General features: G+C 38.4%; 1 protein-coding gene across 1 annotated transcript; it reads left to right on the forward strand.

The window, feature by feature from the left end:
- The first annotated feature begins 326 nt into the window (after window positions 1-326).
- Window positions 327-19,577, forward strand: LOC117431075 (protein NATD1-like). Its single transcript, XM_034051684.3, has 3 exons — window positions 327-558; window positions 11,667-11,785; window positions 18,967-19,577. The coding sequence occupies exons 1-3, from the start codon at window positions 462-464 to the stop codon at window positions 19,081-19,083; spliced, it is 333 nt and encodes a 110-aa protein (XP_033907575.1). The 5' UTR covers window positions 327-461; the 3' UTR covers window positions 19,084-19,577.
- The last annotated feature ends 1,137 nt before the right edge of the window (window positions 19,578-20,714 follow it).

Consider the following 20,714-nt stretch of genomic DNA (forward strand, 5'->3'; position numbering starts at 1 on the left):
TCAGAAACTTTGCAGAATCTGCGCAGACTTAGTAACGTGCCTCTCGTGAACGCACCCATAAATCTGTGGACGTCACTCACTGAACACACGCGCAACCGACAAGTCAAATCAGTGTCTCGCTGCACGGATGACTAAACACCCTTCCTGCACAAATATGTTTTTTTTATGTGTTTTTTTTTTATGTGTTTTTTGTCAGCCACTTTAACATCCGCTGTGGCAATCCGCCACCATTGTACACAAAGAGCACATATGCAGTACTGTTTCTTTAAAACGAGAAAGACGTGCATCAAAACACTTACTACTGATTCTTATTGGTTCCCACGTTGCATGTGATCCTACAGCTGATTTCCTTGGGTTGAGTGAGTGAGTGAGTGAGTGAGTGTACGTACTGTATGTATGTGTTTTGTGTTCTGTGTGGGATAATGACCCACTGATCATCAAACCTAACATTTTGGTAAGCTATGGCTCAGGCATCTCAGATCAGCGCCCTGGAGCTCAACTGCCCCATCAATGTGGAACACGACAGGAAACGGCGGCAGTTTACTGTAAGATTAAACGGTAAAGTACCGAGGGATGGGCTTTTAAATCTACTTTTCTGCAGTTTTTTCCACCTTTTGTCTAAAAAATAGCAGCAGTGAGATGATTGCCCTCTAACTCGATTTCAGTTTTTATCAGTGTTTGTGTAAATTTGTATATCTGAATTAGCGTCCGCTGTTTGTAGTGCAAGTATTTTTTTTTTTAACATGTATGTATGATTTATGTTTTGCAAACCGCGAAGGGGGAGGGGGTAGACCGCAATCCTTTATTTTACGGTCTTTTGGGAGTACCGAACCTCGTTAAATTGCAACGTTAAACCCACCTTTGCTATACAATAGTGCATTTTAATCACACTAGATTGTTATTTTCTAGTATATGTTTTACATGTTTTGTTTAGTTTTTATACAACTAACACAGCAAGCCGTGGTTGTAATGGCACAGTGCAAAACAGAAAATAAGACGAAGAGCCTCGCATTGTCATCAGCCCCGGGGACTTGGACTGTGGAAAAGTGAGAGAAAGGGCTGAGACGTGAATAGATTTTAAGCAAGTAGAGATCCCAACATGGGACGCAGCGGCAGGCCTGAGTTGTGCACGGGCTCATTCGAGATTAAAATAGATTGCTCCACTGCATGTTCAGGGTGTCTAGCAAAAGTTCCGTCGAGTTAAGAAGTTGAATTAACAAAATTTTTAAAAATCCTTGTTTCTTAATTTTCCATTGTAAAGAGTGTTACATTTAAAAATACTAAAAAGAAACTTAAATAGTGTCAACTACAAGTCTTTTCCTATACGTGTGTCACTTAATTTACTATGTAAATAAGTAATTAATTTAATTCGTATTTATTCTCAGTCATTTCCTAATTTATATTAATGTTGTCAAAGTTGGAAATACGTTTGGGTAATATTGGCAATTACAACTTAAGCTGTCTGACACAAAGCAAGGCTAGTCTGATGAGGTCATTGGACAACAGGAAGATGCAAGCGACGCATAGGACGATAGATTGGGCTTGGGAAAGGAATAAAGTTATATATTTGAAAAGGGTTACAATGAGAATGCCAGGACTTGTTTTTTTAAAAAATATTTTTTATATAGACGTGAGAAAGATTAACTCTCAGAACTAATTAAGGACATTATGCCAAAGATAATTTTGTATTGTAAGTTGTGTGTGAGAAAATGTTTGATAAAATGAGAAACATGTCTTTAAACTAACCTTACAAGTTAAATGTGACCGGTTTTGTACCATAGCCCTGCCATAGCATTGTAAATGGGCTGTTGGGAGGGGAAATCTGCACATAGTGACTGAAATGTTAGGTGTTCCATTTGCTTAGATTAACAAATGAATCAGGCATGTGAGTCCATTTACACAAAGTGTTTGCAGGGGTTGTATAGTCTCTAGCCCAACCCCTGTAGTTCTCTGCAGCATGATGATCTGATCCTGAATAACAATAGTTATCTCTGCAGGTTGCTAGACGTAGAGTGTTACATGGAATTGCAGATAATACATCATCTTAGAAAAAGATTTGCCTGTGTAACTATTCTGCATCAAGTGCACTTTACTGTCCAGTCTGAAACCAGATATTTTACTGGGTCACTCCTAAATGTACTGCATGTTAGCATTAGGGGTGAGTCCGAATATTCGAGTATTCAAATTACTAAATCAAATTACTACTCGAATACTTTGATCAAGTTTCGAATACTCCTTTATTTCTAAAACAAATGATGGAAAAATGCGCAATTACATCCTGGAAAAATTTGGCACGGTATTTTTAAGAGAGGAGGAAGTTAAAAGTGATCAGCCACAACAATTGTCACCTCACTAATTGACATGGAGACAGACGCCCTTCGTTACATAGCTCTGCTGTTGGCTAAGGAAGTACATATGAGCGGTGAAAATGGCATCTTAAAAAAAAAAAAAAAAGCAGCAACGCATGGAATTATTTTGAAAAAAGTTAAACGAGACCACGTGCAATGTAATCTCTGCAGCACACGTATTCTATTTCGTATTGTAAATCAACGAGTTAAATGCTCAACCATCAAAAATGCAAGCACCCATCTGTTACTTTGGAAGAATACACAGCATGCGGCTAAACAAACAATCATTGCATCTTTTACTGTGTGCAGTGGTCGGCAATGTGATGCATCTCGGACTGAAAAAAAGGCATAATTTTTTGTTGTTGTTAAAAGTTAACTTTAATTTGGATTTTGACTGCAAACTCCCCGGGCGATGTTAAGCCTTTGTTGTTTGAGTTCTGCTGTCTCCTACGGATATCGGATTGATTCCGGAATCAGACTATTTTAAATGATATATTATGGAATCATCAAATACGGGTATGGTACATCTAATTTTTATGTTCTATAGTATTGCATAGATGTCACTGAGCAAACCTATTTTGTTGTGCTTTAGTAAGCAGTCGTGTTGTGTGTTTTATATGAGTCGTCAAGGGTGTTAAAAATGCAGTTGCAAGTTTTGAATGGCCTTTTTATAAAGTTATGCGTTTTATAGTTAAAACCCCTCTGTTGTGTATTCTTATTTCTTACTTATATACACGCCCTTGGCACCCTCGATAAAGATGAGCAAAAAATTCTGTATAAAATAAACAACACAGGTAATGAGCTATATCTTATGCTCAAATATATGGGAAAACCATATTTTATTCTAATACAATTGCTCAGAGAAGTTTTTTTTATTAACAATTAATAACATTTTTTTCTCAAAAAGATAGGTGTCAGAATTATTGGCACCCTTAAAGATTCTTATAAATAAAATTAAACCAAATTAAATCTGCATTAACATTGTACTTCTTTAAGTTCATCTCAGTTTTAAGGAACTGTATTGTGGCATTCCATGGCTTCCTGTTTCACTGGGGTATAAAAATGAGGTAACACGCATATGAAATCCATTTGTCATCCATCACCATGGGGAAAGGCAAAGAACTCACAAATGAAGAGAGACAAATGGTTGTTGACCTTCATAAATCAGGCAATGGGTACAAAACAATAGCTAGAAAACAAAATATACCACTATTAGGGCAATAATTAAGAAGTTCAAAGCCACTGGAACAGTGGTAAACTTGCCTGGTAGAGGACGCAAGTGTATCTTGCCCCCACGCACAGTGAGGCAGATGGTTCGGGAGGCAAAGGGAAATCCAAGGGCCACAGTTGGAGAATTACGGAACTAGGTTGCATCTTGGGGTCACCAAGTTTCCAAATCTACAATTAGACGCCACCTCCATGCCAATAGGCTATTTGAAAGGGTTGCCAGAAAAAAGCCTTTTTATTGAGAGCAACCAACAAACGTAAGCGCCTGGAGTTTGCTAAACAGCATTGGCACTTCGATTGGAACCAGGTGCTATGGTCAGATGAGATGAAAATAGAGCTCTTTGGCCACGCACACCAGCGGTGGGTTTGGCGTCGAAAGAAGGATGTGTGTACAGAAAAGAACCTCATACCTACTGTAAAATATGGTGGTGGATCTTTGATGTTAAGGGGCTGTTTTGCTTCCACTGGTCCTGGGGCCCTTGTTAAGGTCAGCGGCATCATGAACTCTACCCAGTACCAGGACATTTTAGCCAAAAACCTGGTTGCCTCTGCCAGGAGGCTGAAACTTGGCCGGAAGTGGATCTTCCAGCAAGACAATGACCCCAAGCACACATCAAAATCCACAAAGAAATGGTTAATTGACCACAAAATCAACATTTTGCAATGGCCATCTCAGTCTCCGTACTTGAACCCCATTGAAAACCTGTGGTTTCAATTGAAGAGGGCAAGCGCATACCGAAGGATATCAAGGATCTGGAAAGATTCTGTATGGAGGAATGGTCACAGATCCCTCCCAATGTGTTCTCCAATCTCATTAAACATTATAGAAAAAGACTCTGTGCCATTATCCTTGCAAGGGGAGGGTGCACAAAGTACTGAAAACAAGGGTGCCAGTAATTGTGACACTTCATTTTTTTTTTTTTTGGAAATAAATGTATAATTTGAGCAATGTGTACTTTTGGTTGATTCCATTGAATCATTAATAAAGTCAAATGTATTCCACATGTTGGAAAATTACAATATAGCTCAGTACTGGTATTATTTATTTTATACAGTCTTTTTTGCTCATCTTTATCAAGGGTGCCAATAATTTTGGAGCTGACTGTGTGTATATGTATATATATATATATATATATATATATATATATATATATATATATATATTTACTTCGAATACATTAGATGCCTTAGGATGTTTCTTCTCTGTTACTGTTGATGTATTTATCTATGCGTCTCTATGTGTGTTTGCTGCCAATACATTCTAAGGACCTGTCACTGTTGAGAGGTCAAGGATTCGAAACGTTTATTCTTGGCATATTCAAATTTCTTCTTATTTGAAATTCTCACCCCTAGTTTGTATACAGATTATTCCTAATGATCTTTCATCTACCAATAGTATTACTTTTTAAAAGGGTTATGGGATGGCAAACGTCTGTGTTTGGCAGAATATCAGCACAAGTAGAAGTGAACAGAGTTTGAAAGCCAAAGTTCGTTTAAGTTTTACGAGTACCGATATAACCATACACAGAAGCTCAGCTTACTGTAACTATTATATAGGTACAGGCCTACTGCTTTATTGTTATTTACTGTGCAGCCGATTGTGATATCACCGTTTAACAGACTTTGCAGTTGATTGTTTTTAAAACTGGTGGCATCAACTGTACTGATGTGGAAAGTACCGCACAGTGAAAACTGAAAGTGGCACGTTGATGTCATGAATAGAGTTTCTCTGTGATGTGTCATGGAATACAGCAGGCAAAACGTACCCCCTGATTGGCTGAAAGATCCTGAGCAGTCTGTCATGTCTAATACAACAGCTGTAAATACTGACTGTCATGTCTGCTTAGTCCTTGTTTGAATAAAAGACTACTCAAGGTTAAAGTGTGTTTCCTTTATGCTTCAGTGCACAGTGCAACGCTAATATGCGTCCCCACAGCCTCGAGGATTCTTCCTACCTAACATTCGTAAACCAAAAGGGAGAGTAGAGGCAGTTGGTCATACGTATGTATGTCATACTTTACATTTTTCCATATACGGTATGTAAAAACCGCTTGTTGGGTTGTGGTGAGACTTGGTATTGCCATATTTAAGTTGTAATGAGTATCAGATTATGGGATGTATGTCAGACATCAGTGTCATACTGATGGCTCTAATTTTGAATTCACAGTCATGGCAGGGGATGTATTTTCTTGACATTGTTTAGTTTCTTTGTGCATTGATATACCTTGCTGACTTACCTGAACCACTTGTTTACATCATCTGGTAATTTCTCTGAAGCGGGGAATGAAGACACTTCTATTGTGGGGTCTCTCTTGTCAGTGGAGAGGGCACTGTACATTAGAAATAAAACTTCAGTACTAAACCAATGAGTTGTTAAAGCAAAATAATTCCTTTAATCGTAACCATTTTGCATTTCCATTAGATACATACGTCGCACATGTGAAGATGTTTTAGCAGACTTGTATTTTCTTTTTTTTCAGTTCTGTTTATTGGATTTTACACATTTAGACATTTATAATCCCTGTTCACGTGTACAGTTCACAATCAATGTAATAAACGGAAAGATTAAAAAGAGAGAAGACAGGACAGAGGATAGTTAGAGTCACAGTTGAGTCACTTGGAATTCAGACTATAAAAGACTATTAAATTAAGAAATAAAGGGGTGCCACACAGTAAACAATTTGTCAGTGGAGCCACGTAAAATACATTTTATTTTCTCCAATTGCAAGTGCTGCATAACATCTCTCATCCAGTGTGTATGGGTGGATGAGGCAGCCTGCCTCCAATTTGATAAAATCAATCTCCTAGCCAGTAGCGTAGCAAAGGCAATAGAATCCTACTGTAATTTGGGCAAAGATATGTTATTGGGTTGGATGCCAAGGATAGCAGTTAAAGGATTGGGATCAAAGGGTCTTTCTAGGACATGTGTGAGTGTCTGAAAACAGAGGTCTAAAGTTAATCCGCTTAGGACAAGACCAAAACATATGAATTAGAGAAGCTGGGGCTTGACTACACCTGTCACATGTCGGATCTATCATGGGATACATTTTTGAAATTTTTGTTTTGGACAGGTGAAGGCAATGTAACACTTTAAATTGTATAAGTCCATGTCTAGCACAGACCGAGAAGGAACGCACTCAAGAAAGTGCAGTCTCCCATTCAACATCGGATAAAACTAATCCAAAATCACTGTCCCATGCAGCTTTCAGTGCTTAGTGAGGTGCACTGTTGGGCAGACATATTGCTAAGAATTCTGGAAACCGTACCCTTATGGGATGGATTTTCAGCAAATACTGTCAATTGGGGTTTGGCAAGGTAAAGCAGGGAAAGAGCTTGTTTTTCTGCGCACAAAGTCACGTATTTGAAGGTAGAAAAAAATGTGATTGTGTTAAATTAAATTTAGAACTCAACTGTTTGAAAGATATCATTAAGATATAGATCTTTTAAAGTTTTAATGCCATTTCTATGCCAGATTCAAAAGGAGTTATCTGTTAATGAAGGTGGGAACATATGATTTGCATCAATAGGGGCCAAGATTGAACTAGATTGCCAACCAAAATGTCATCGAATCTGTGCCCAAATAGATAGCGACGGTATAACCACTGGGTTAGAGTTAAAGTGAGTTTTTGAAAAAGGAAGGGGGGAGCATAGTAGAGTAGGCAGTGAAGTGGGCTGGCAGGAAGCCGCTTCCATGTGCAACCAGGCAGGGGGATCCTCCTGCAAATGGGAGGGCAACCAGAAAGAAAGGGTTTGAATATTACAAGACCAGTAATAAAACTGAAAGTTACACAATGCCATACCTCCTGCCAGCTTGGATCTTTGTAGAAAATCTTTATGGATCCTGGATATTTTTTTCTTCCAAAAAGAAGAAGTTATTTTATCCATTGAGTTGAAAAAACACTTTTTAATAAGTATTAGGATACACTGAAATAGATATAGAAATTTGGGGAGTGTTCATTGTAAGAATATCTAAAATATTGAAGTACAGAAGGATTGATTGACAGCGAAAAAAAACACATAACTTGCTTAACACAAGAAAAACTATTTGCACTCCGATAAGGACATGAAATCAAGCTTGGAAAAAAAAACAAATGCAGCAAGTGTGTGCAATTCAATGCAACAACCACAACAAACAATTCATTAAGAATGAATAATATTAACTGGAGAGCGTACATTTAAACTTCATCCCCGGTGAATGAATTGACCGTAAGGTTGCAATGTTCCGTTTGTTTAAAATCGTCCAGTAAAAACAAAAACAAAAAAATACAAGATGTGGGCTACAAGCTCAGTAGCAAAAAAGCTGCGCATTTAAAAAATAATATCCGTTAGCCGTCCAGCAAGAAAAAAATGATTAAACTGTGTTTATCTCGCCCATTTGAGAGAAGTGTAGCAATGAGATCTGAGTTTTAGCGTCCAGATTAAATCTTCATTTTTCATTAGTTTGTAATCCACAAGGGAAAGACAGGCAACACAGCGGCAGTGTAGTAAATCATGAAAGCATGTTCAGTAAAACAGAACGAGTCTGTTCTCTCTGAACTAAGTTAACCTGATCTTAACCAAACCTTCTTTCTTTTCAAGTGCTAATACAAGCTATTAATAAAGAAAAATAACAAACAAGTGGCAGTGAGCAAGCCTCAAAGCTAGGCAGTCCCTCCCTGCAGACCTGCAGATGCTTTGCCAAGTACTGTTTGTGAACTTGCCTCGCGCACTGAATGCATGCCCGCACAGGGCTCCCCTGGGTCCTAAACACTGCTAGGTACAGACGGGGATTGTAGTAACCACACACCGACTTTTGCAGACATTAAAGGTTTGCTGACAAGGTTTTTTTTTTACGAGTGTATTAGTCGACCCCTGTGTTTTGGGGTTAAATTTTTCGACTTATACTTGAGAAAATACGGTATATCCACTAGTTTCTTGATATTTATAAATTTTGTAAAAACATATATATTAAAACACATGACAGAATAAACGTTCTAATATAATTATAAGTCACATAGGAAGTGAACATCAGTCCCTCCTCTATCCATGGATGTGTGTTTCAAGCCTGTACTGCAAAGTGTGGTGGCCCTGTAAGTCTAAAAAACGAAGTGCTAATTTAATCGTGTTTACACGATCGCGGTCCTAGAAACCCATTTCAGTATGATCGTGTTAACACGATCCCGGTCCTTAAAGGGTTAAAAGAATACTGTGGAACAGATGTATTGGTAGGAAATAAATTAAGCTTATATCCAGAAATCTTGCCAAATTGTTCCAAAATTGACATAACACGTGGCAGGGAGATAGTCGGATCGGTAATATACAGAAGTAAGTCAACTGGATAAAGGGAAACCTTTTGTTCCTTTCCTCCACAAACAATACCGTGGATGTCCCAGTCCATTCTTGTAGAAATCGCTGGAGGTTTGATTGCTATAGCAAACAGCAGAGGGGGAAGGGGACAGCCGTCTCATGCCACAATGGAGCGGGAAGTAGTTAGATCATCTATTATTAGTGTAAACAGACGCTAGAGGGGAAGAATACAGTAATTTCCCCCAAGATATGAAATTGGGGCCAAAGCCAAATTTGTCCAATGTAGCAAAATGATAGTCCCACTCCACGCGGTCAAAAGCCTTTTCTGCATCAAGGGAAATCAGTACTTCAGGAAGGAGTGATGAGGAGTCGGAGATATAAATTATGTTAAAAAGGCGTCAAAGGTTAAAAAATGAATGCCTACCCTTGATAAAGCCAGTCTGATCTGGGGATATTATTGATGGCAAGACGCATTCAAGTCGAGACGCCAGGGCATTGGCTAAGACTTTTGCGTCCACATTTAAAAGGAAGACAAGACGATAAGAGGGACAATCAAGTTTTTTGTTTTTTTCTTCAAAATCAGGGATATAGATGCTTGATAGAAAGTTGGAGGGAGAGACAGAGTTAAGAGTTATGAAATACAGATTTTAGTAAAGGGAAAAGTTGTGAGCAGAATTTCTTATAGTATTCTGTAGTAAACCCATCGGGTCCCGGAGCTTTAGAACTTTGCATCGACCTAATTACCTGTGTGAGTTCCTCAAGGGATTTCCGGTTTATTCAAAGGAATAAAGAGTAGAGCAGACATTTTTTAACTCATTGTTAATCTCCTGTTGGTCAGTCGTTGTGGAACCTGGATGATTGTGAATCTGTGTAATCAATCGAGATGCAGCTGAATGCCGAAGCTGATGAGCTAGAGCTTTACCAGCCTTGTCTCCATGTTCGTAGGTCCTATGCTGAGATTTCATTAGTAGCTGTTCTGCTTGAGATGTGGCAAGAAGGTCAAATTCAGTTTGGAGAGTTATCCTTTGTTTGTATAAATCTGGTGTAGGAGAGTTTGCATAATTGTGGTCCAGCTGTAAAATAAGTTCAGTAGCTCAGAGGGGCGTTTTGTGCGTTGTTTAGTAATTTGTGAGGTGCAAGAGATAATCTGACCCCGGATATAAGCTTTTAACGCTTCCCATAGCATGGAATGGGACACATCGAGAGTGCTATTAGTGTCTAAAAAAACTTGATCTTGGATTTCATGAACTCAACAAAGTCCTGACTAGAAAGCAAAGCATTGTTAAAACGCCAGGGACGAGGCATGTCTTGGTTGGGAAAAGCAAGTTCAAGTACTAGGGGAGCATGATCCGATATTATTATACTATCATAAGTACAGTTTCTAACTGATGGAAGTAGTTTACTCTCAAGAAAGAAATAATCAATATGAGAAAAAGTATGATGCAGTGGGGGAAAAAAAAAAAAAGTACTTGAAAAAAGTCTTGAGGTGGGAAAATGAAAGCGCCATGGGTCAACAACCTTAAATATATCTAGGAATGAGTGGCTGGGAAAGTCCCCACCCAAAATGAAATGATGGGAATGTAAATTGGGTAAGTAGGAAAGGAAATTATTAATAAACTGACTGTCATCCCATTTAGGGGCATAAACATTAGCACATTGGGGGGGGGGGGGGGTGATTGCAACCGCGATGGTATAAAGGGAACAGTTTTATGTGACTCAAACATAAGATAGAGAAAAAGAGATAGAGATAGAAAGAGGCAAGAGACAGAGCCCCCACCCATCCATCCTACCCTAGCATTTCACCAGAAAAAATGCTGACAAACCCACAACAGCTTTAGATAAAACATGTAGTGCATTACACAGGGCACTAGTTCAGAGTATATACCACTATTCTTATAGCTCCAAAAGCATCATTAATAGAAGTAAACCTTAAATGTAAAAAGGTGACAACAATACAACAGCAATGACAAGTAGTAGTGATAACATTACTGCTACCAATTAAATTATAATGTAGAGCTCCAGACTGTTCTTAAAATGGTTAGAAATGCAAACAAAAAAAAAAGCACATTGACAACTTTTTCAGGAGTTAGGGACAAAAATTCTGCATCTCCCTTTAAAAGCAAGTGTCAATATTTACAAATGCAAGATGACATTGGTCATATATCTATCTGTCTATCTATATATATATATATATATATATATATATATATATATATATATATATATATATATATATATATACACACACACACACAATGAAAGTAGATTCTCTGGCAATGCACACTTTCAAATTTCTTTCAGCCAAACTATTTCAATGGCTTACCAAACAAAAGTCATCATTTTGCTTCAAAGAGGTTTAAATACTCGCTCGTTTTATATTCTTCATCAAAATCTCTTTATTGATTTAAAAAAAGGAGATAGTTGTAAAACAAACAATGCTTTTCGACACTAACGTGTCTTCATCAGGTATATTAACAACAGCAGAATACATGAACCCCAGTTTCTTGCAACAGTTGTGATGGTTACCAAACGTGTGAATACTGTTGTGTAAAAAAAGTAGCTTAAAATGAACAGTTGTTTAGGAAATGTCGCTTTGGATAAAGTGTCTGCTAAAATGACTAAGTAATAATAATGAATAATGTTCATTCCAAATAAATAAAATGAAGCAGTGTAACCTCTGCAGTGATGCAGGTACCAAGTCTGCAGTGGAATGGCACTTCAGGACCAGCGCTGCCTAGACTCACTCTGTTCCACTTGCATGTTTATAGGGGAGCTACACTAACAGTATTGCGTCTTCTCTTTTAGGCTCCCATGATCGTGCTGTGTTGTTGTATGAATACATCGGAAAGAAGACCGTGGATCTCCAGCACACCGAGGTCCCTGATGCCTATAGAGGTCGAGGGATCGCAAAGCATCTGGCAAAGGTATGGGAGAGAGTCGTCGAAAAAAATAGTGATCAAGAGAGGCACACAGCGGAGATGTGCTTCTGCTGTCCCCGTTTACCAGTTAAACAAATCTAATTGAATATGTTTACTGGGAGAGGTCCATTGAGATGAGTAGCAACTGCATACAAGAACATCCCAGGTGAAATGCAGGCAGCGAGACAGGGAAACACACAGAGAGGGTATGTCATGAAAAAACACGACTTGCCGTATTTCATTTCATGGGCGGATGCATCGATAGCAAACAAGCCTCTGGGCAAGGTTGTTGTCCTTCCACTACTTACCGTCCATGACATAAATACTGTCTATCATGGTTTTCATTGTCTTATCTTGTTCATGCCACTGTAAGGTTTGTTTTCTTAACAATAAAATAGTCTGGACAAAGATTGTCAAAACTAACAAAATCTTTATTGTGGAAGCAGCAGAGAACAGATTAATATTGGATACAGCAACGGAGATCATCATTCAGTAGCTTCAGCAGCCATGGCTTCAGAGTAGATGTTTCTCTGTGCTGCTGTACATGGTATTTTCGCCTGCAGCAGTCTAGGAGCTTGCTTGATGGTGTTCTGAGCCCTCATGGCATCAGATGTTCTATTTTCTCTGCGCACAGAGTCACAGTTACACACAGTTTGTAAAGCTCAGCTAAAACAATGTTTTACAAGCACTCCGCATACGTGACAAGAAACACATCTGTTCAATTAAACCCAAAACTATAACCCACCCCCCTTTTTCTCATCTTCCTCCTGTCTCCTTTCAGTTAACCAAGAATGCATTGCCCATCTCTGTACTCTATGCTTTACTTTACTTAAGATCTAACTGTCCTATAATTCAAACCCATCCTCTACCTCCTCCTTCACACAAGCTGCAAAGCAGATCATGGTTCACAGACAGGTGGAGATTAGAAACCCAAGGCATTTTAAACACAAACAAATATCAATGTTTACCATTCAAGATTTAAAAGGGCACATATACATATTTAAAATGTATATAAAACCTTACACCCTGAATGTTTACATTTTCTATAATTAGGATATCAATAAGAGATTTGAAGGTACTGTAATGTAATCTATTACTTTTGAGAAGGCAGTATAGAGCTTGTTCCTTCATGCAGGTGAGCTGGGAGGAGAGAAGAGTATTCTTCACACCTGGGATTTTGTAAAGTCTTTCTGAAAATCCCTGAGTTAGTCATCTATATCAAAATGTAGATCAAAGTTTACTTCCCATGTTTGTTTTAAATGATACGCAGTATGCTTAGCAATAGAATATATTTGTGTTGCAGTACGTCGCAATGAAAAGATCTCTAACATGACGTAACATGAAAGTAACTGATGGAAATGTAGCCACATACGTGGGATTTGCAGGGTTATCTGAATGCATCCCCAAGTCACCTAAGTGCTGGTCAGGCCCTACCTCTGAGATCTGATGAGAGCAGACAGGCTGTAAAACCCATTCATTAGCGCTCCTGAAGTATCAAAAGAGTGTTGCCAAGTATCAGCATGTAACCATTAAGGAGGAGACAACGGCCTTGAGGCAAGGCAAGGATTATAATGTGAACAAACAGAAGTTTGACTAACGCTTATGGGGAGATTTCTCTCCTTTTTATACAAGACAAAAAATGCCCTTTTACTTAGAGCATAAAGTGGACAGGCATTACTGACGTCCATGTTTATTACTTGAGCAGTAAGAGGACAAGCATTATGACGTCCATGTTTATTATTTGGGCAGTAAGAGGACAAACATTGCTGATGTCCATGTTTATTACTTAGAGCAGTAAGCTTTGCGATGGTCCATGAACAAGATGATTAACTCCAATGCAGAGGGTTAGTTGCAGAAGATGTTTAAACATTGAGTGACATATGAAAAAAATGAGAGATTTGGGAATAGTCTTAAAATGCATTGTCATTTCTTTACTTTTAGGAGACTTTTACTGACAGCAAATCCTAGAATGAGTAAGTCTCACTTCAAGTAATTGCACATCCAATCCAATCATTATACTCCTTCCAGGAGTGCTAAACTAAACTTTGCTCAGTTTTTAACTACTACAGGACAACTACATTATTTACTGGTCACAAAACACATACACTTTTACAAGTATTAAACACTGTACCTTCTCTTAAGGTTCCCCACAGGTCCTTCCCCAGGCCTTAGCCTTAACACAGACAGCTAACAGAGACATTGACCTGCTTTTTGACACCTACCTGCAGGTGACCCTCATTCAATTCTGGCCAGGTGATCCCACTTCTGGCTAATTTCAACCTCATGGCATTCTGGGGGATGTAGTCCTGAACCTCAAGGACTACTTTCCTCTTTCCTCCCCCCATTCTGCCACAGGTACTATACTAGGTTAAAGAAAGCTTGAAAAAGGGATCTTGAAAAAGAGCCTGCTGTGTACAATTGCTGTATGTGATGATAGTTTTGGACTACCCCTAATGTAAGTGCAAAATTGGTAAGATTTATTTAATTCTTATTATAGCTACAATTTAATTTCTCAGCCCGGAGAGAGAAACTGTATGCCTGTAAGCAATTCAAAAGCAGAAACTGAATTATAGAAACGGGGCACGAACCAGGGAAGCTTCAGTGTATCCAGTACAAGCTTTCCAGCCATGTTGCTGCTCGTTTTGTAACTCAGAAGAACCTGTCAATGTGAACAATCCTGCAGCCACTAAGGAGAAGTAGGGCGAATGACCCAGGGGGCCTCCCGGAAGATTCCCTGCTCTACTCCAGCATGGGAGCAGAGCCTCATCACAGCTAACAAGCAAGCCTGGACCAACCAGTGCAGCTCTGTGCAGTAATCTCCACTCAGGCAAGCTGCTAAATGTTTGGCGATGAGTCATGTTTTATTTGCCTAACAGGTAGTTCATTATTTTGAAATCAACAGAGAAAAAAAGTCATTACTAGTAAAATGTTTGTAGGGTTGTAACTCACAAAGTAATTCCATGAATCTCATCTGTTTGGAACTTCCAATAGCTACACAGTTCTTAAATCTGCAAACATGAAAAGAAACCAACACATGCATTAACACACTGAAAGGAACATTAGCCTGTCTTGCATTATCCTAAACTATAGCTGAAACATTTGTCATTGAATGTATTCTTCTGTGCATACAGTATGTCACCCTTTTAGAACTTTACTAACTGCTTATGCAAGTGAGATGAAACTTGGTAAGGACATTCTTTAGCTCACAAGTTGGGTTATACTGAGTGCTGTACATATGGAACATTTTTACATGCACTATTGGATCATGGCGATATACTGTGCTTTTTCATAATATGTCAGTCTCATATTATACAGATGTTCCAAAAGACTGCTTAACAGGTAATAATAAGCTCAATAGCAGAACATTTAAATGTAGCCCCACTGTTAAGCATCAGTTTGCATGTAGATGGTTTCAGAGGGTGATACTTACAATGTGTTAAAGATTAGACTTATTTTACTTAAACATGTAAATAGATGGGTTAACACGTGAGTATGAAGGCAGACAAAGGGAGCGCTGTTTTTCAGACTTTATATGGCACTCGACAACACCCATAGTACAGAAATGTTCATTAATGATCAATAAAAAGAGAATACCTATCTCAGAAACTGGAGAAACAGATAACGACATAGAACGTCTGTGCAGCACTGAAACACTACGTTTAAAAAACCCCAACTGTACTGCTGAACCTCCTTCTTTAATATTGGCATCACAAGGGTATCCATGTATTATAAAAAATAACAATGAGAGAGAGAGAGAGAGAGAGAGAGAGTGAGTTACTGAAGTCTTGCATAACTGTATATCCTGCCCTCTGAACAACAGCTTTGCCAGTAAAAGTGGATCCCAAAGAAATGCAGCTTTAGTGGTGCTCCCACTCAGAAGCCTGAGGTTTGAAACATGGTATATATCTCATCAGGAAAAGCAGATCTTGGTTATATACCCAATGCAAAGGACGGCTACGCTGTATTGTATTGTATTGTTTTGTGTGTGTGTGTGTGTCCTGTGATTGCCTTTAATTTGTTTTGCTGCACATACTACTACTTTGTATATGATGTAGAGCAGAGTTGCCCAAAGTGGGGGTCACGACCAAAATATGGGTCGCCAAACAATCTACAAAATATGACGTACAGTACACACTGTTAAGATGTATTTTCACTATACAACTCCTTAGGCTTATATTCAAAATAAATATAATTTGCATACACATCATTAGCAGTAATTATGTAAACAATGCAAACAATTCATCTGCTTTAAATATGAACCAAAAAAATAAAGTATAATATTTATGTGCGGTTACTTGGGATTTTGAAAACAGTTGTTAAAATAGATGCAAAACGAAAAAAATGTCTAATCCTGTTGCAGCTCAAAGAAACAAACAAACAAACAAACAAAAAACTTGCAATTACCATTTTATATTGACTCAGTTTTTCTTGCATTGGTGATGAGTGTGATCCGCGGCCTCGTGTGTCATTTGTTGTGAAGTACTGGCTCACAAAAGCCAAAGCGTCGACATCTTGAGAAACGGCATCCAGATTGCGTTGGGAAACAAAACAAGTTTTTCCAGAAGATCAATTAGCTAAACAGCAAGACGTTCTTAAAAAATCAGTCACTGTCTCAGAGAAGGGGATGAATGTATCCTACCTGGTTACAATGCATACTGCAAAAACAATCAAAAAACTGCACAACTGACTGTTGTCGGTATGTTTGCAATGCTTGATGTTGAATTGAAAATTAAAACTGGTTTTCATTATGTTGTAACACAATTGATATTGTAACGTGGAGGTAAAGAAAGCAATCCAGGCAAGTATTCTGGTCTCAAATGCACAGCAAGTGGGGCATGGCCTCACCAATAATTTCCAAAGGCTAAAAAAACATTTTGCATATTTGTATTATTTAATTGAGAAATATAAACACATTTACGCATATTAAATAAATTTAAGTCCACAGTATTTAAAAGTCTCAACTCGCTTTTACCAGCAGCGAAAGCACAATGCCAGAAAGCTGAAACAATGTAGTGCTGCCGTGGGACGCACAAACCTTGAGTGCCTCACAAAGCTGCTTGTTACCATGGCAACTCACCACGCTGGGGAGTCCCTTTCTAAAGGAGTTGCTATGGTAACCACAGCTTGATGAGGCACCTACTGGATTTGGAGCAGTAAGAATTTGTGCGATTTTAATTTGTTCAGAAATGGCTTTAGTTGAATCTGATATTATATGCGACCTGTGGAAAATACGTTTTACAGTAAGATCACAAGAAGACAGACGTTCAGTTGTAAGGACGGAAGAATAACACTAGCACTGGAGATTTTGAAGAAAGATGGGAAACGAACGCGGATAGTTCATAATATGGAAGGCAGCGCTGTGAAGAAACTATTGTTGGCCATTTTTGCTTCTTTCAACTCAATAAGACATGGTTACATCTCTTTTAATGGAGTAAAACTGTCAATTTCTTGCCACGACATGACAAGCTGCCTTGTTCGTTTTGAATTAATGATTTTGTGATATTGTATTTGTGTCATTATAGCGAATGTGCCATGCTGGTGTCACATAATGACACCAATAAATACTACGTGGTTTTAAGTTTCTGATTTGCCAATTGATTATAAAAATGTATATCCGCAATTCTGTAAATTGTGTGTTCTTCACAGTGCTAATGTTTTTTAATTGATAGGGCTATATTTTACATAGCGACTGTAGTCTATTATTTGAATGCATTAAAATGGTCTCAGCAGAGGCAAATCAGCTGAACAAAGTACATTTACTTTTAGTACGTTTGCCATTGAGTGGAGGTGGTAATATCTATTTTGTGATTTGTGCCTCACCTGTCAAAGTCACGAGCCGCCACTGAAATGCAATACCCAATAACGAACACAGGATAAATAAAAGGGTTTAATAAACAGTCAGGTAACACACACACAAAGCTAACACTCTGCGTGTCTGACTCAGTAATTAAAAAAAAAAAAAACCCAGCAGGTTCTCCCACAGCTCCGAAACTCTTCACCCAGCCTCTCCCTCTCCAGGCTTACATTTCGCTCTGTCGTGCGCGCTCCCCACATCACAGGCATGCATTCTCGTTCCTCCATCCATTATCTCCATGCACCCATATTGTCCATTAATGATCTGTCGTGAAGGGGACCCTTCGTAAAATGTCAGTAGAATTAAAACTATCAAAGCCTGAATGCTTATATAGTATAGTGCATTTACAAATAAATTAAACATCGCTTTTTGATTGGTTAATAAGTATTTCAGTTCAAATACCGTATAGTGAATAATTTGGGGTCGTGGGTTCATTATTCCGGTGTTCATTTGGGTCGCCAATCAAAACGTTTGGGAAACACTGATGTAGAACATGTGGTACATACAATACTCTTTCAAGTAAATGTGTGCTGATTTTGAATGTGCGCTTCTTAAGAACGATATTATTGATTTTGCAAACGGCACCTCTTTCTTTACAAGTTAAGCACTGCTCATATGCTCATATGGTACAAGGGTTTTGTCATCAGAATTGCATTTCAAGGCAAAGGCAGATTGCTCCTGTCTGAGTTTTCTCATCAACATTAAAGGCGTTGCCCTGTCATCAAACCGGGTCAGACATGTTTGTTGTTGTGTAAGTGCAGGTGAATTTCTTAATATCCCTCCACACCCAAAGAAATCCAGCAGCTGGCTCTTCTTTACTTTTGTCAAATTGTTGTTGTTGTTGTGCTTTAAATGACTATCTTCTATGAGTCAGATATTAATGTAACATTTGAATTGAATAAGTATCTTAGGATGTCTTGGCACGATCAGGTACAGTACTGGAATATAAAAGGAATTCTGTTCTCCCGATAGAAAGATGTCATGGAGCATCTTGTGTCTTTGCTGAACAGATTTGTTATTACACACTTCACGCCTGTAGTCCAAACAGTGCGGACTGGCCCCTTGCCACAGTTATATTGCTCACTGCTGTTAATGTGATAAAAATGAATTGAGAGAAATTATTTAGATTTTCTCTATCTTAAAATTAATTTTCTATTCATTTGAATTTTAAAAGGATATTCTAATATGAAAACACCAACCTAGGTTAATTTCGAAGACGCTGAAAAAGATCAATATTTAATTCCGTTTCTTTTAGAATTTTAAATTCCGCACCATTGAGTGTTTAATAGTTATGGATGAAGCCTAAGTACTGTTTTGTTCTCTTCTTGTTTAGGCAGCCATGGATTTTGTAGTTGAAGAAGACCTGAAGGCTCACCTAACCTGCTGGTATATTCAGAAGTTTGTGAAGGAGAACCCACAGCCTCAATACCTGGAGCGTGTTTTCCATTGATACAGTGGTGCGGGGGTTGGGGTTGGGGTTGGAGTATAGTGTATTCATGGAGCATGGGAAACCCACACCCTATTTATTTATCAATTCCTTTGAGCTATGCTTGCATGTCTTGGTTCAGATGCCGACGCTGATCCATGATTGAGCTTTGCGGGAGTGATTCGAGGAATACATGCAGACAAGTTTAACTTGGAAATAAAGAAACCCGAAGATCCTTTAAAGGGCTGTAGCTGTAAGAACCCACTGCAGGGCTTGTAGATGCAAGTTCCTCCATTACCAGTCATCTAACAGTCTCAATTCAATATTTAATAGAGTTTACAGTAAAGAACAAAATTGTATCCATCTGTCCTTGGCAGCGCTCTGAAAGGCCATATTTCCAACTTGACCCTAGGCCTTATTATCACAGTGCAAAGGAAAGGTTCTCCAGTCAATCAGATGTCACTTCCTGAAGAGGAACTGATTTAACCCTCTTTATTGAGATCAGTTTGCCTTAAGAAGTCGCAAACACACACACACACACACGCATTTGAATAGAATGCAATTGGGGTGTGATGCGGAATGGGTGTACTGGGATCTTCTCAAGAGCAGCATGTGTCTGTTCAGTGTGTGTGAATTCTGGAAACTTTAGGAATTAAACACAAAGAAGCAGACCTGGAGCATCCATCAGCCCACAGATTCAGGGTTTTTCTATTGTTTAGTGTAATAAGGGTGTAAGGCTTGTTGTTCAACGCAGTGGAGTAAGTACAGTATGGCAGAGCCAGAATATCTGCTAGATCCTCTGATTCCAGGAGAACTCAAGCCCAGACTTCAATGAAACTGCTGGTGATTTTCAAGCTTTGAAGCCTTTTGACAATATACTATTTTTTTTTATATACAACTGATGTTCTGTGTGTACATTCAAATATTTGTGTTGGTGTATCTTATTTTAGCCCGGTTGATTTGGTCAGTTATGCATAGCCAAGCAATTTTCATGAAGACAGCATTTGTATTTGTTTTTTAAAGCGATGAAACAGTAAAATCACGCCAGGAGCTGTAATTGAAGTTGCTGATAAAATGAAAAAAGAGAAATGAGTTGCATGCAAATAAAAAGGGTTTACTAGCGGAATTCAGAATAATTCTCAAGCTCACAGGACTTGAGCCAGACCAGTCAGTGCAGCCATACCGGATGTGAAATGGAAAACATGTTTGTTTGTTTTTCAACTATAACTTGCTCAATCCTGGTTTAATTTACTTTTGAGGGTAATGCTAGGTAGGGGACACCAGCCAAGCTATGCTCATAACCCTACCGATAGCACAATAAAACCATGAAGACCTTGTTGCTGAGTGTTCAAATCGCCCTGTTCAGTTTTGATGAGCTTCATAGTTGGAAGTTATGCATTTTTGTAATTTTGGATAATGCCCACTTCTTCAAGAGCAAGTCCAAGCCAACACCACTCTGTGTTCTCTGGGAACATTGTTAAAAGGAAATGGACAAAATTGGCATCAGTTATAAGAAGTAGAAATATAAATGGTAAACCAAATTTTTTTCTTCTTTTTTTACCAAATATTTAACCGAATATTTACTGTATCATGAATTTCACAAGTTCTTCTTCAGTGTCATTTACTGTATCTTAATATATTGCATACCACTGTAC

This window comes from Acipenser ruthenus, chromosome 22, assembly GCF_902713425.1.
Source record: "Acipenser ruthenus chromosome 22, fAciRut3.2 maternal haplotype, whole genome shotgun sequence".
In the NCBI taxonomy this organism is placed as follows: Eukaryota; Metazoa; Chordata; class Actinopteri; order Acipenseriformes; family Acipenseridae; genus Acipenser; species Acipenser ruthenus.